General features: G+C 40.0%; 1 protein-coding gene across 1 annotated transcript in view; it reads right to left on the bottom strand.

Moving 5' to 3' along the window:
• The window catches only part of sv2ca (synaptic vesicle glycoprotein 2Ca), a 34,531-nt gene that overhangs the window by 8,745 nt on the left and 9,295 nt on the right, over positions 1-16,491 (bottom strand). The window contains 4 exon segments of the mRNA XM_042723399.1: positions 6,275-6,426; positions 8,604-8,784; positions 12,838-12,857; positions 14,054-14,072. Coding sequence (XP_042579333.1) covers positions 6,275-6,426; positions 8,604-8,784; positions 12,838-12,857; positions 14,054-14,072 — 372 coding nt within the window.

Genomic DNA, 16,491 nt, shown 5'->3' with positions numbered 1-16,491 from the left:
ACCTTCTCTCCTCCGGACCGTAACCTTCCCAATCCACCAAGTACTGAAATCCGCGTCCCCTCCGTCTAGAGTCCAGAATACGATTAACCAAATATGTGGTTTCCCCATTAACGATACGAGTCGGGGGGGGAACCGGGGCAGGCGGGTTAAGACGGGAAAAAAATCACCGGTTTAATTTTGGACACATGGAACACGGGATGAACCCTCCTGTACGCCGGAGGAAGGCTAAGACGCACTGTTACCGGATTAATGATTTTGGTAACAGAAAACGGGCCAATAAATTTGGGAGCAAGCTTATTCGAAACGGAACGCATCTGAATATTCTGGGTTGAAAGCCACACTCTTTGACCGACGACGTAACGGGGAGGCTTCGACCGGTGGCGATCGGCCTTAGCCTTGGTGCGCGACCTAGCCTGGAGCAGAGCTCTTCGAGCTCTGGTCCAGGTGCGGTGACACCTCTGGACTAGTGCGTGTGCGGAGGGGACCGAAACCTCGGATTCCGTACTGACAAAATTAGGTGGTTGGTACCCTAAACTACACTTAAATGGAGACATGCCCGTAGATGACACTGGTAAAGAATTGTGTGCGTACTCCACAATTGAGAGTTGCTGACACCAGGACGAAGGATTATTGGAAGCCGAACATCGCAAAACCCTTTCGACATCCTGATTGGCTCGCTCGGTTTGACCATTGCTCTGGGGATGGAACCCGGAAGAAAGACTAACAGTCGCTCCTAACAATTTACAAAATTCTCGCCAAAATTTGGACACAAATTGGGGACCCCTGTCAGAAACCACGTCTGTCGGAAGGCCATGTATACGGAAGACGTGGTCAATGACAGCTACCGCTGTTTTCTTGGCTGATGGTAATTTGGGCAAGGGAATAAAATGAGTCGCCTTCGAGAAACCGGTCCACTACGGTTAAAATCACCGTATTGCCCTTAGAGGGCGGGAGGGCGGTAATGAAATCTAGCGAAATGTGGGACCAGGGTCTCGAAGGGACAGACAGCGGTAAGAGTAACCCATCTGGAGGTCGATTGGAAGTCTTACCAATAGCGCAAACTGAACAAGCCAAGACGAAGTCGTGGACGTCACGAGCCATACCAGGCCACCAAAATCGTTGCTTGACTAGAAACCTAGTTCTACTAACCCCTGGGTGACAAGCAACACTGGAACAATGACCCCACTGGAGAACGTCTGACCGTAACCCCTCCGGCACAAACAATCGGTTCGGTGGGCAACGAGCCGGGGGCGTTACCCCTTCTAAGGCAGTCAACACCTTCGATTCGACCTCCCATCTGAGCGCGGAGATAATGATGGTCCCCGGTAAAATGGGCTCGGGAGTAGCAGTACGATCGGAACGCTCAAAAAGACGGGATAAAGCATCGGGTTTGATGTTTTTGGAACCCGGCCGGTAAGAAAGTGTAAAATCGAAACGACCGAAAAACAATGCCCACCGAGCCTGCCTGGAGTTAAGTCTTTTGGCGGTTCTAATGTATTCGAGATTCTTATGGTCCGTCCATACAATGAAAGGTACACCCGACCCTTCAAGCCAGTGACGCCATTCTTCCAGTGCAAGTTTGACTGCCAACAACTCTCGATTGCCAATGTCATAATTAACCTCTGCAGGAGATAAACGGTGAGAATAATACGCGCAAGGATGCACCTTTCCGTCTGAGGATGCGCGTTGGGACAACACTGCTCCTACCCCCACCTCTGACGCGTCGACCTCCACTATGAATTGACGTGAGCGATCAGGGGGTGACGAGAATGGGAGCTGAAACAAAGCAGCTTTTCAGTTTGGCAAACGCAGCCTCGGCTGCGTTTGACCACCTGAACGTCAAACTAGGGGAGGTCAAGGCGGTCAGAGGAGCGGCTAGTTGGCTGAAATTGCGAATGAAACGCCGGTAAAAATTGGCGAACCCCAGAAAGTCTCTGCAGGGCCTTGCGAGACTCTGGGGATGGCCAATTTACCACAGCCTTAACCTTCTCAGGATCCATGCGAACACCCTCAGTCGAAATGATGTGTCCTAGAAAAGAAACAGACTGTGCATGAAAAACGCATTTCTCCGCCTTGACAAACAATCCATTCTCTAGCAACCGCAGAAGCACTCGTCGTACGTGTTGCACGTGTTCCTGGAGAGACGAAGAAAAAAATCAATATGTCATCCAGGTAAACATATATGAACAGATCGACCATGTCTCGCAACACGTCATTAACGAGTGCTTGGAAGACTGCCGGCGAGTTCGTTAGCCCGAAAGGCATCACGCAGTACTCAAAATGTGCCTCTAGGGGTGTTAAAGGCAGTCTTCCACTCATCCCCATCCCTGATGCGGACCAAATGATAAGCATTACGTAAGTCCAATTTAGTGAAAACGGACGCTCCCTGCAACCTCTCAAAAGCTGAAGACATAAGCGGCAAAGGATAGGTATTCTTTACCGTTATGTTGTTCAGCCCTCGGTAGTCAATGCAAGGTCGCAAGGATCCGTCCTTCTTTCCCACAAAAAAGAAACCCGCCCCCGCTGGAGAAGAAGAAGGGCGGATGAACCCCGTTGCTAGAGAACTGGATATATATTTCTCCATGGCCGCCGTCTCTGGAATAGACAAAGAATATAACTTGCCCTTAGGCGGAGAAGTTCCTGGCAATAACTCTATCGCACAGTCATAGGGGGACGATGAGGAGGAAGAGAATCAGCCCGAGACTTACTGAACACCTCCTTCAGGTCGTGGTACTCCGCGGGCACGTTAGCCAAATCCACTGCTTCCCCCTGAAACACAGACTCAGAAACATTAAAACCAGCAGACAAAAGACAAGACAAATGACACTCCTCGCTCCAGCTAACCACAGATCCGAGGCGCCAATCGATCCTGGGGGTTGTGTTTCTGGAGCCAGGTGTGACCTAGAACAATGGGGGATTGAGGTGAGTCCGTGATGTAAAATGAAATCTCCTCCGTATGGTTGCCAGATGTGATTAGAGAAACCGGTACAGTGGTCTGTGTGATGACTGGCAGTCTGTGTCCGTTGAGTGCAAAAGGTGCAATGGGGTGTTCTGAGGGAGGTGAGAGGAATGTTGAGTTTAGTAGCCAACTTACAGTCCATGAAACTACCCTCTGCCCCAGAATCCCACAATGCGCGTGATGATCGAGTGCGTGGGTGGACCACCGTAGACTCACCGGAAGGAGTGTCGATGTAGATGAGGTCTTCCTGGCAGAGATCCCACCCGATAGTAGCCTCCGTTTTACTATCGGGCTTGGTCTTTTACCGGACAGCGCTGGATGTGATGTTCTTGGCTGCCGCAGTATAAACATAGTCCCAGGGATCTCCGCCTGATCCTCTCCTCCCGGGAGAGCCGAGCTCGCCCCACCTGCATGGGTTCAAGATCTCCCGGTGGGCTGACCGCAACCTCTGAGCGCTGACGCTGAGCCTCCGGTCTGGTCGCGAGAACTGCTCTCCCCCCTCCGTCTGGCGGCTTGGTCGAGTCGGTTGTCTACTCTGATGGTGAGGGTCGATCAGGCCATTGAGAGAAGTGGGGAGCTCGACGGCGCGGATCTCCTGTTGGATGCGGTCAGCCAACCCATGCAGGAAGTGATCCCACTGCGCCTCTTCGTTCCACTTACACTCCGCCGCCAGGGTGCGGAACTCAATAGAATAGTCGGCTACAGACCTGTCTTCCTGACGTAGGTCCGTGAGAAGTCTAGCCGCCTCCCTCCCGGCGACGGAGCGGTCGAAGACCCGTCTCATCTCCTCCGAAAGGGCGTGGAACGAGGCACAGCAGCTGTCTTGGTTCTCCCCACACCGCCGTCCCCCAGAGGGCAGCCCTCCCCGTCAGTAGTGACAAGACGAATGCCACCCTCATTTCCTCGGTGTGAAACGTGCGGGGCTGCAGGGCGAAGTGCAGAGAACAATGAGACAGAAATGATCGACAACTTTGGCTCACCCGCATATTTCTCAGGGATGGGGAGGCGTGGTTCGGACTGGGAAATCCCTCCGGAGACGATCGGCGGTGTGGGTGGCGTGGGAGGCGCAGCGGGTGGCGGTTGTTGTTGTCGTTGAGCCTGGAGAGCGAGCTCGGACACCTTCGTCACCATTGCTTGGAAAGCTCGACCCATCTCATCTATCGCCTTGTCTTGGCGATCCATGCGATCAACGGCTCTCTGCAAAAACTCCTCTAGATGAGATGGGGAGCGATCGCCTGCTGCTTCCATGATGGTCAGATCCTACTGTGACGGCTCGTAAAAGAGGAGGAAGCAATTGCAGGCAATCAGAAGAAGTTTTATTGATATCAGAGTCCAGAATGTAGGCAATGGAAACGAAGGTCTACGGTGGCGTGAGAAGAGATGGATGGTGAAGTCGCAGGTGAAGGTGAAGACGGTCAATGGATGAAACCAGGAACAGACCGGAACACTGACACGAAGACTACAACACGAACACAATCCAGCACACGAACACGGAAGACGGTAAACCAACTAGGAAGTGGAGACATGAATGAGGATCTGACAACAGACAGAGAGATGGGTGAGTATATGTAGCTGAGTGGAGATGAGGATCAGCTGGAGCGAGACAATCAACACACAGGTGACAACAATCAACCAAACGAGCACATGGAGACTACGTGAGTACAACAACAAACACAAAACATGACACGGAGGAAACAATGGATTTCCTACCGTGACAATAATAGGGTCCTTTAGAAAAGGGGCCTGTCCAAATATATCCAAAAGCTTATAAAGCCTAAACAAAAAAACGTAAAACTTCACGAAACCTTGATTCTAAACAAGCATGAAAAGTTTCAGGGAGATCGGACCACATCTGGCACTATAACAGTCATAAATGTTATAAAAACATCATATTTTATGCTAAATCACCTGGATTTGCCAAAAATGCTTATTTAATGACTGATTTTGGTTTTTACTGGCTTGCTAAATAATAAATAATGTCTGTTTCCTTATGTGCTTAAATGCCTTAAGTCCTTGAACCCCAGTAATCGCTGCTTGCAGCTATATTTATTAGTTGTGTTTGCTAAAGCAAGCATTAATATTACAGTCAGAGATTTAAACACCATCCCCCTCCCCCCACCACCACTTCGTACACTTTGGTGCATAACTCCCAGCCTGTCAGCATTACAAACATGAGCGATACCTCAAATTGTGCGCCCTCTTCAAGAAATGTGCCATGTCACAAACAGTAGCTTTATACATGCCACATTAGTTTACATCCAGCCAAACTAAATAATCATCTTTTTATTTCCATATAGTAAAAGGTGTGGTATAGATCTTAAGGACTTGCATATTAGATTAAATTGATTGAGATCGGCAAAAATTAGCACATGTAGACAGTAAGATACAGTAAATGATCACTGAATGACCATATACTTTGAGAACAAGGGAGATTGAATGTAAACTACCCACCCATGGCTGCTCCTCTTACTTGTATACACAGACACCCATTTTACAGAACCTATGATTGTTTCCTATTGATTCCCGTCATACAGACTATAATATAGACTCCCTAATACTATCGTATAGCCACTGTGTCTGACAGCTCGTCCCCTGCTTGGGCTCCACCGAGGGCCATTCATAAATCAAGCACTCCTTTCATTTTGTCTCACAAGGCAAGGAGAAAAATCACATTACGATCAATTCAGAGAGAACAAAACAGTGCAAACACCTCCCCCCGCCTCCCAAAATAGGAGTGAAAACGGTCTGTTCCAGTCATCGTTTTGGCCGAGAGACTCCTCTCCATATCCATTTAGCTCCTTTCCTCTTCTCTTCCCCTCTATTCCATCATTTTGTTACTGATGAGTGCAGCTTATTTCCAGAGTAGAGGTTCTCATAAATCATCGGGCTATGCTTTCCCCCACAGGAGTCGCTTCATTCTTTAAATATCCCTGCAGTGCTCTGTTTCTACATTAATCACTTAACCTAAAGCTCCGATGTTCTCCGCTCCCTCACAGTCATCACTGCCAGTGAGAGGACAGCCCACACGTGCTGGATGAACAGCAGACACCTTGACCAGAGCCCGCCGAGAACATTGTTGTAATCAGACTCATAGTCATCATATTTTTTAGGAGATGGTACCTTGATAAAACCATGTTATTTAAGACATGTAGTTATAGTCCCATGGTTTTTAGACATGTAGCATAGCATTTGTTTGAAATATTCTGAAAAATTTTGTAACAATGTAAAATAAAGTAAAGAAAAAAAAATGTCAAATGTCACTAATAATTACAAACCTTGATAATGATGATTAACAAAAAAATCTGCCTCTGTTACCGTAGTGAGGTATGATGGCCCAGGCCATGGCGGAGGCATAAATCTCTCCAATCATCCAGAACATGCAAAGCCAGCTTAGATGCTCTCCAATTAAAATTGATTTCTTTTTTTCTTGTAAATAAGTAAGGTATGTGATGAGAATAGGGTGGGTGCTGCTCCAATAATGATGGAGGAAAAAACAGGGAGGATTAAGTTTTGAGGGTCCAAAAGCTCAGCAAATTATGACAGCTCTTTATTTTTCATGTACTTTCCTTTATAGATTGATTTTATTTTATGAGGATGTTTATTTTTTTTTTTATTTTTGTTTGTGTTTGTGATTTTAATTTAATGTTTTTTATTTTATTGTAATAAAACTTGCTACCATCACCAAACTGAATTGCAAAAATAATTTCAGTATGGTTTCCCAAACGATCTGCCACTGGTTGAAGCTCAAGAAAGTATTGATAATGCTAAACTTATCAGAAGAATCAACCTAAAAAGGTCTTGTACTGCACATTATGCAGATAAAAAAAAAAAAATTAAGACTGAAAAATTCCAAATAAAAAAAAATTGTGAAAACTGCTAAAAAAAAAAGCTTTAATTGCTAAAAAATTATTAAAAAGAAAAAATGTTTTTCTGCTTGAGTGCAATAAAGAACACTCCTCGCTTATGTCAACTGCAATCAAACAGAAAACACTCTATTGGTGTAAAGTAATTGGCTAGATTTAATTAAAACACTACTCTGTGACCACAGAAAAACAAAATGAGTCTAGTCTGTGAGATTAATTAGTCCTGGGTGTCTTCTTAAGTTCAATATTCAAATAAAAACATTGTAATTTACAATTACTAAATGCTGCCATTAAAAAGAATCAAAGATTATTAATTTTTTTCTCCAAAGTTTTTATTTTTTATTTTATAAAATTCTTTTTTTTTTTTTTTTTTTTTTTTTTTTTTTAAGCAAGGATGCATTAAATTAACACTTTTTTTTACGTAAGGATGCATTAAATTGATCAAAGGTTACAGTTAATATTATTACATTGTTAAAAAAAAAATCTACTTGAAATTTTTTTTTTTTTTACTTTCTATTCGCCTTAAGTGATGATTCACTGAAGAAGGCATGCTGCCGAAACGTTTGACTGTCGATTGCTCTGTTGCAAAATTTAAATAAATTAAAAACTTATTAAGATAGAGCGAGTGCATATCCCTTACTTGAAAGTGATGTTATTGATTGATCTACGCACCCAAAACTGAAGTTGAGTGCAGTGATTTTTATTTTTTCATTACTTCCTATTCATAAAAGAATTCTAAAAAAAAGTATTTTGGTATCTTTCAAGAACATTAAGAAATCTAACTGTACATGGTACCTTTCATCACTACAACCAGATGGACATTTTAATTAGCAGCAACATTCTGTGAAATAGGAGGCACAAGCCAAATGTGTTCAAAGATTCACAATAACTCCATCATCAGAGAGACAAGTGCTATAGCCATGGACCCACAGACAGTCTCCGCCAGCAATGGAGAATCAGAGAGTCAAGAACGTAGCACTGCAGAGGCTATTGATCCAGCCAGATGTAATGTATTGCCTGTCTGAAAATGACAATTATCTAAAGAATAGGAGAGACATTCTCGTTTTAGAGTTGGGTTGATAAAAGATGCCCATTGTATAGTTCCTCATGATACCAACAAAGAATGCTTTCCAGAAACCCATGTCAAAATGCAGATGGAGACTGTATGGAGGTACAGTAGTATATTAAATAGACAGGTTCCTATGTCTGCTTGCTTACACACAAGAGCAGCAGAGATATTTTTACAGTGTTGTGTGAGGGAGTCTTCATTACAAACTTCACAATAATCACCATAGGATGTACAGTATGTGCTCAAAAAAACCTACAAGGATATAGATTATGGTATCAAATATTAGCCACAATCATAACAGTTTTTTCCCCATCAACATCTTTATACTTCTCTTCTTTATATCAATAGCTTTTTATCTTTTATATTTCTCTTCTTTATATCAATAGCTTTTTATCTTTTATATAAATATAGCTTTTTATCTTTTATATTAATATAGCTTTTATATTACACCTACACTACTGTTCAGCCTTTTGGGGTCTCTGCTGATCAAGGTTGATAGAAATAGAAATCTATTGAAAAAGTATGTCTTAAATATCACTTTTGATTTTTTTCAACAAAAATCTTACTGACCCCAAACATTTAAAAAGTAGTCTATATATATATATTTGTTTTACAAAATCTAAAGTCTCTGTCAAGATGCATGTTTTGGACTTGACAAATTTAATATCTTGAAGATGTAGCACAGATTGTGTGGTGCAGGAAACAGACTTACCCGAAGCCGGCTATCATGCGACAGAGCAGGAAGAAGCCATAGCCCTGCATAAAAGAGGACAGGAAGGCGAAGAAGCCATTCATGGACATGCAAAGGAGCAGACACTGCCGTCTGCCCACCTTGTCAGCCATACCGCCCCAGAAGAAGGCCCCTACCATCATCCCCAAATACACAATGCTGCCTGTAGTAAATAAGAGAAGAGGAGGAAAAAAGAAAGTGAAACAGTGATGATGCATGCTTTAGGTGGGGGAAGAGTGGGGATGATGCAGTTATGTTAGGGAGAGTTCATCTTTGTCTTCATTCTTGTTTGGTGGCTGATTTATATATACTTGTTTATATGCAGTTGCTTCTCAGAACAAGAACACCATTAAACTTTCAATTGACTGATGTTTTCACCTGGGGACTTTCTTTGTTGTTTTCTGGGTGAAATGAAGGAGACTTTCTGTGATGATGCTATAAGCAAGGGAGTTTGCATGTGGTCAGAATGTTGATTACATTAGTAGCCCAAAGGAAAAACAAATAACCATTAAATATGTATCAGATTTGAGTGATTTCAGAATTCTATATAGAAGACCTCATCACAGGATTTAACTGAAAAAGTACTTCCACTATTGTGTATTGTACTAAGATGTACTAAGATGTATTGCATGTTATTGTTTATTTAGTACTGACCTGAATAAGATATTTCAAATAAAAGATGTTTACATATAGTCCACAAGAAAAAATAATAATTGAATTTATAATTAATAATTGAAAATAATAATTGAAATCATTGAAAATAATGAATTGAATTTATAAAAATGACCCATTTCAAAAGTTTTCATCTTGAACAGCTAAACTGCCCGCTGTTCTTCAGAAAAATCCTTCAGGTCCCACAAATTCTTTGGTTATCCAGCATTTTTGTGTTTTTGTAAAAATTTTGGAACAGAATGGAGATGTGTACATTTTTATTATTTTGCCTAAATATCATATTTTTTCAGAGGCTACAGAAGATAGTTACATGTTTCCCAGAAGACACATAAGTTCAATTTACCCTGATCTTCAACTTCAAAAAGTTTTCACCCCCCTGCTCTTAATGCATGGTTTTTCCTTCTGGAGCATCAGTGAGCGTCTGAACCTTCTGCATTAGTTGCATATGAGTCCCTCAGTTGTCCTCTCAAAATCATACAGCCATTGTTGGAAAGGGTTAAAATGCAGGGAATTCAACTATTATTTTCTCTTGTGGACTAAGTAAACATCTTTTATGTGAAATATCTTATTCAGGTCAGTACTAAATAAACAATAACAAGCATTTTGTATGATCCCTCTTATTTTGGTAAAATAATTAACATTTTGCAGATTCTGAAAGGGGGACGTAAACTTTTGACTTCAACTATATGTGTGTGTGTGTGTGTGTGTGTGTGTGTGTGTGTGTGTGTGTGTGTGTGTGTGTGTGTGTGTGTGTGTGTGTGTGTGTGTGTGTGTGTGTGTTAGTATTGTAGAAAAAAATAGTAAACAAAATAATTATGTATTTAAATACATGTCATGGAAAGAGGCAAGAGCTAAAATATTACATAAGACTGAATTTGAGCTGTTTTGTAAGACTGGGTGTTTTGTAGGGAGTGGTGGGGATAATTTGTTGTGTGGATAGTTTGGTTTATATGGTTTGATTTGAAAATTTTTAATGTGGTCATGTGTTGCAATGTACAAAACCTTTTGGAGATTTGCTGATTTCTCAAAGTGTAAATTCTCAACTGATACAGCAGCTTTCTTTGTGACCAAGCACTAACAATTTTGCTGTTGTTGAACCAGCACAGCAATTAATAGTGAGCAGTAAACTGCTTTGCTGGTACAGTAACAAGCCTGCTAAATAGATTCACTTTGGAGTTGGAGGACTTGTGATTATACAATTGCGTTTATTTAATGAAGCAGAACATGCATATGATAAATGCATGTCTCATATTCTAATAATACTGCAGACTCATAGAGGCATAACAGACACATTTGTCTCCAGATGTTCTTCACTTGTAATGAAGACTCCTGAGATCATGTCAGGCATTTCACTTTTCAGCAAGCTGCTCAATTATAAAGGTCACACCTAAACATTTCTTCATATTTTTCCATTTTTAACATTAGTTAAAAAAGTGCCAAAAAACATAATTTAGTTACTTTAAAGCTCCCATCCCAATCCACTGCAACTGGAAAAGAGCAACCAGTATTACTATTGTAATTACCATTTTAATGTTGTTTTAAAACATCTTAGATCTATTAACTAATTATTTGCATTTGCATTATCATAGCACTGATGGAGTAGCAAGCATAGCTTTTTTGTACTGGATAATGACAAAAAGATTGTCTATGTCTATCATATACATTATTCAAAATGTTATACAAAAAAAAAAGAAAATCATACGTTTTGGATCAACATGAGAGTGAGTAAATGATTTTTGGGTGAACTATCCATTTAAGCATATATGCAGTGAAAATCAGCAACAAGTAATAGTAAAAGTCTGCATTTAACCAGCTATCAAAGCTGTTTGTTTTGGCTTACTGAAGCTGTAGTACAGTTAGACAGGGGATAGAGAGTGAGTCTGCTGGTTAGTGGAGCTGTAGGAAAGCAGTTTAGCAATGGCTGGGGGTGTTGGCACGGTAGTGAGTGCTTGTGTATGGAGGCCTGTAGGGGACAAGTGCTTATGGCTGATTATGTTTTCTCAGCAGGGTCCAGTGTGGTTGATTGTCAACTCAACAAAGCTGAGAATCATAGACAGCTACTTTTACACCAAAAAAGATGACTGTTGCAGAAAAACGCAATGAACAATAACAAAGAGATGAATCTTTTGCCTTGCACACCTACACACATACAGTACAATATGCATGATTTTTACAGTTATTATTATATAAGAAACATCACAAAGCAAGATTGCTATTGTGATTGTGCGCACAAACAGAACCAAAACACAAAATAAAATCCAGGCCTGGTCCTCTCTCGTCCTTCACTGTCGTAACTCCTCTTTTTATCCTTCCGGAGCTCCTCCGTGGGACTCGAGACCGGTGAGTGGTGCAGGTGTCACTCATTTCCAATTACTCCACCGGCCTCGACCCGTTCCCATGGCTCTTGGCCCCACCCCACTCGTCACAGTGATCAATAAGTTATGGTAACATGTTTTTATATTACTTTAATTCATCAAAATATTTTAACCCACTTCAACCCCAATGTTTTAGGTTTTATGATATTCAACATATTTTTTAAGTCAGTTTAATATAATTTAAGTTGAAATTACTTGTAAACCCAAATGAAATAAATTTAAAGCAGCAAATGAACTTAGCTTTTTAAGTTGAAAAATGTTTTACAGCGCATAAAATATTAATACAGGATTTGTTTCAAACAGTGTAAAAAGATTCTTGAGTCTTTATTTTTATTCATTTGTAATGGCAGTGATGGAGCCAAATGCAAAATGTTTACATTCCCCTGAGAAACTTTGCATTCGCTGACAAAACTGGTGATGGAAATAATATGAGGTGGAAGGAAACATTTTATTTCAATGCTTCTGCAAGAAAACACAAATTTCTCATAAGAATGCAAAGCACTTTGCAAGAGAACCAAAAAATCTTAAAATTTTTCCCCACTTTCATATCTTCAAACACCATGTCAATAGGTTACAATAATAGTAATCATGGCCTTTTGTCAGAAGCAGGTGATTTCCATGATACATTCCATGATATGACAAAGCTGAAATGATCATAGCAGTAAGATTTATATTATGTCGCTGAACATCTGGGCCATAGAATTTAAAAGAGAGTGTTTAACAGAGAAGCGAAAGAGAATAAAAGGTTTTGGAAAATAGAGTCAGAAAGGCAGGATTATTATAAGCAAATGTTCTCTGTAAAATCAAGTGTGTGTGTGTGTGTGTGTGTGTGTGTGTGTGTGTGTGTGTGTGTGTGTGTGTGTGTGTGTGTGTGTGTATATATATATATATATCCCTTTTTCACTCTGGCACACATTAAGAGGCTGTGCAGGTCTTGTAATCTCTGCAGTGATTTCACTGCAGTTTAGCCAAGCTCAGTATCTCCCAGTCACCAATGCACAAAAAGAGATAAATAAAGAGAATAATGAGAGAGGGTAGACAGAGAAGGAGAGCGAGAAATGGGGTTATGATTAGATGTAGTAGATAAATCAGCCACAGATTTATAGACGAAGATGGGCTCCAGGATCTAAGCCAAAAGTAATGGAAGATACATCACACAACGTGTTTACGACACCATCCATTACTGTAACTGTGTGATGCAGCAATTTTCCATTGCCTTCTTTCTATAGAATTCTAAATGCCCCTTGGGTATAATTCATATATTTTAATCAGGATGAATAGTCTGAATGTAGTAGGGTAATAAAGCCAATAGACTGTGAAGTTATATTGAAAGCAATTGTACTCTGTGTGATGAGAAGGGTAAATTAACTTTTGAATTAATTAACATATAACAAAAGTCATGACAGCCTTGAATAATGCCTGGAAGGAGGATAGTTCATATCAAAGTACACGTATGTCAGTAGCGTGACACAACTTGTTCAGTCCACTGCGGTTCTGTACATACAGAGCATATCATCCAAACTCTCAAAATGTTCTTTCTTGAAAATTCACTACAGCAAAATAATTTTGTCTCAGTAAAAAGCTCAAATATAAAAAGCCAATTATACAGGTCCTTCTCAAAAAATTCTCATTATTTTCCATAATGTTATGATAAAAATTAAACTTTCATATATTTTAGATTCATTCCACACCAACTGAAATATTTCAGGTCTTTTATTGTTTTAATACTGATGATTTTGGCATACAGCTTATGAAAACCCAAAATTCCTATCTCAAAAAATTAGCATATTTCATCCAACCAATAAAAGAAAAGTGTTTTTAATACAAAAAAGTCAACCTTCAAATAATTATGTTCACTTATGCACTCAATACTTGGTCGGGAATCCTTTTGCAGAAATGACTGCTTCAATGCGGCGTGGCATGGAGGCAATCAGCCTGTGGCACTGCTGAGGTGTTATGGAGGCCCGGGATGCTTCGATAGCGGCCTTAAGCTCATCCAGAGTGTTGGGTCTTGCGTCTCTCAACTTTCTCTTCACAATATCCCACAGATTCTCTATGTGGTTCAGGTCAGGAGAGTTGGCAGGCCAATTGAGCACAGTAATTCCATGGTCAGTAAACCATTTACCAGTGGTTTTGGCACTGTGAGAAGGTGCCAGGTCGTGCTGAAAAACGAAATCTTCATCTCCATAAAGCTTTTCGCAGATGGAAGCATGAAGTGCTCCAAAATCTCCTGATAGCTAGCTGCATTGACCCCTGCCCTTGATAAAACACAGTGGACCAACACCAGCAGCTGACATGGCACCCCAGACCATCACTGACTGTGGGTACTTTGACACTGGACTTCAGGCATTTTGGCATTTCCTTCTCCCCAGTCTTCCTCCATACTCTGGCACCTTGATTTCCGAATGACATGCAAAATTTGCTTTCATCCGAAAAAAAGTACTTTGGACCACTGAGCAACAGTCCAGTGCTGCTTCTCTGTAGCCCAGGTCAGGCGCTTCTGCCGCTGTTTTTCTGGTTCAAAAGCACATGCCTGTGCATGGTGGCTCTGGATGTTTCTACTCCAGACTCAGTCCACTGCTTCCGCAGGTCCCCCAAGGTCTGGAATCGGTCCTTCTCCACAATCTTCCTCAGGGTCCAGTCACCTCTTCTCGTTGTGCAGCGTTTTTTGCCACACTTTTTCCTTCCCACAGACTTCCCACTGAGGTGCCTTGATACAGCACTCTGGGAACAGCCTATTCGTTCAGAAATTTCTTTCTGTGTCTTACCCTCTCATTTGAGGGTGTCAATGATGGCCTTCTGGACAGCAGTCAGGTCGGCAGTCTTACCCATGATTGCGGTTTTGAGTAATGAACCAGGCTGGGAGTTTTTAAAAGCCTCAGGAATCTTTTGCAGGTGTTTTAGAGTTAATTAGTTGATTCAGATGATTAGGTTAATAGCTCGTTTAGAGAACCTTTTCATGATATGCTAATTTTTTGAGATAGGAATTTTGGGTTTTCATGAGCTGTATGCCAAAATCATCAGTATTAAAACAATAAAAGACCCTGAAATATTTCAGTTGGTGTGCAATGAATCTAAAATATATGAAAGTTTAATTTTATCATTACATTATGGAAAATAATGAACTTTTATCACAATATGCTAATTTTTTGAGAAGGACCTATATTAAGCATCGGTTTAAACATTTATAAAACCACAACTGTACAGTTTGAACAAATTTGTCAATTAGAGTTGTCTCAATATTCTTTCAAACTCGAAGCATAGTGTATGTATTTCTGATGTATATTCTGACTTTTTTCTCTTTAGCTTGAATGTATAAATCACTGTATACAGTTTACTGTATGGAAAAGAGAAGCCTGGACATTCTGCTAAACTTCTTACTATTACATTTGATGAAAGAAAAGCATACAGTACAGTATGTGTTTTGAATGACTTGATGATGATTAAATGACTACAGAAAATTAATGTGAATTGTGATCAGGTTTAAACATCAGATGTGGAATGTGGTACTGTGGCATTTCACTACTTACACTTTGATAGCAAACAGAAAAAGAGTCAACACTTGAATGCTAACTAGGACCTGCAGAAAGTTCATATTCTGCAGCATCTCTGCACTAAATCACCACTGCACCACAGTGTCTGCTGGAGAGCAGCCATTACCTTACTCACCGAGAGATCTTCACTGTTTAACACAACTGAATTACGCTGTTGTTAGTCAGCAGGCTCTGAATTTCTGCCTGAATATCTGCTTGAAACAATGCATTGTTCTCTAAAAGAAGTTTGGAGTTAGTAGTTTTAAAAAAAATAAAAAAAAAAAACGGATTAAAGTGATTAAAATAACAGTAAAGACTTTTATACTGTTACAAAAAATCCATTAAAAAGAAGTCCTTTTTAAACTTTCTATTCATCAAAGAATTCTGAATATATATATATATATATATATATATATATATATATATATATATATATATATATATATATATATATATATATATATATATATATATATAATTTCACAATATTTCTGTTTTTACTTTATTTTGTATTAAGTAAATGCAGCCGTTGTGAGTTTAAAAAAGATTAAAAAGACATAAAAGCATTTCAAAGCTATTTCTTTTGATACAGTGTTTCAATTTTTTTTTGTTAGTTGCAGTGTTTTATTTTTTTTATGTGAGTATCTGATATTTATTGTGATTATCTGTGTATGTAGTCACAGCCGGCCACGTGTGATTATGTCTTAAAAGCCATTGACAGAGTAAGGACAAAGAGAGAGAGGGAGCATGAAAGAGATGGAAGCAGAGCATGCCACGTAATGCCCTCAGGGCTCTCCAGATGAGTGCATTAGTGAAGAAGAAGCAGGATGACAAAGAAAGATAGAGAGAAAAAGTGATTTTAAAAAGACTTGATTAAACTGATAAAACACATATGAATGTCAATTTATATGAATATCAATGACATGACCCAAAACCAGGCCAATGAGAACTTGTGGACTGTTTAAAGAAGTATCACACACTTGCTCTTGATGATCAAGTAATATCAAAATATTTTAGTATTGTTGCTTCCAGTATAGTAAACTGTCTGGCCACACTAAATAATAATCTACTACTGAATATAACAGCCAATAATAATAATAAATAAAAATAATAGTAGTGTAATTCAAAAGAAAACATACTACCGTGTTTGGTTAATGTTTTTGGAAAATATTACTCTCATGCTCAACTTGACCATTTCATTAAAAAAGTAAAACAATGATTTTGTGAAATAATATTACAATTTAAAATTTCTGTTTTCTTTTTAAATATAAATATTTTTGAATGTAGTTT

Source organism: Cyprinus carpio, chromosome B5 (assembly GCF_018340385.1).
Source record: "Cyprinus carpio isolate SPL01 chromosome B5, ASM1834038v1, whole genome shotgun sequence".
Lineage (NCBI taxonomy): Eukaryota > Metazoa > Chordata > Actinopteri > Cypriniformes > Cyprinidae > Cyprinus > Cyprinus carpio.
Note: the sequence above shows the minus strand (reverse complement) of the source record. Positions and strands in the feature narration are given on the sequence as shown.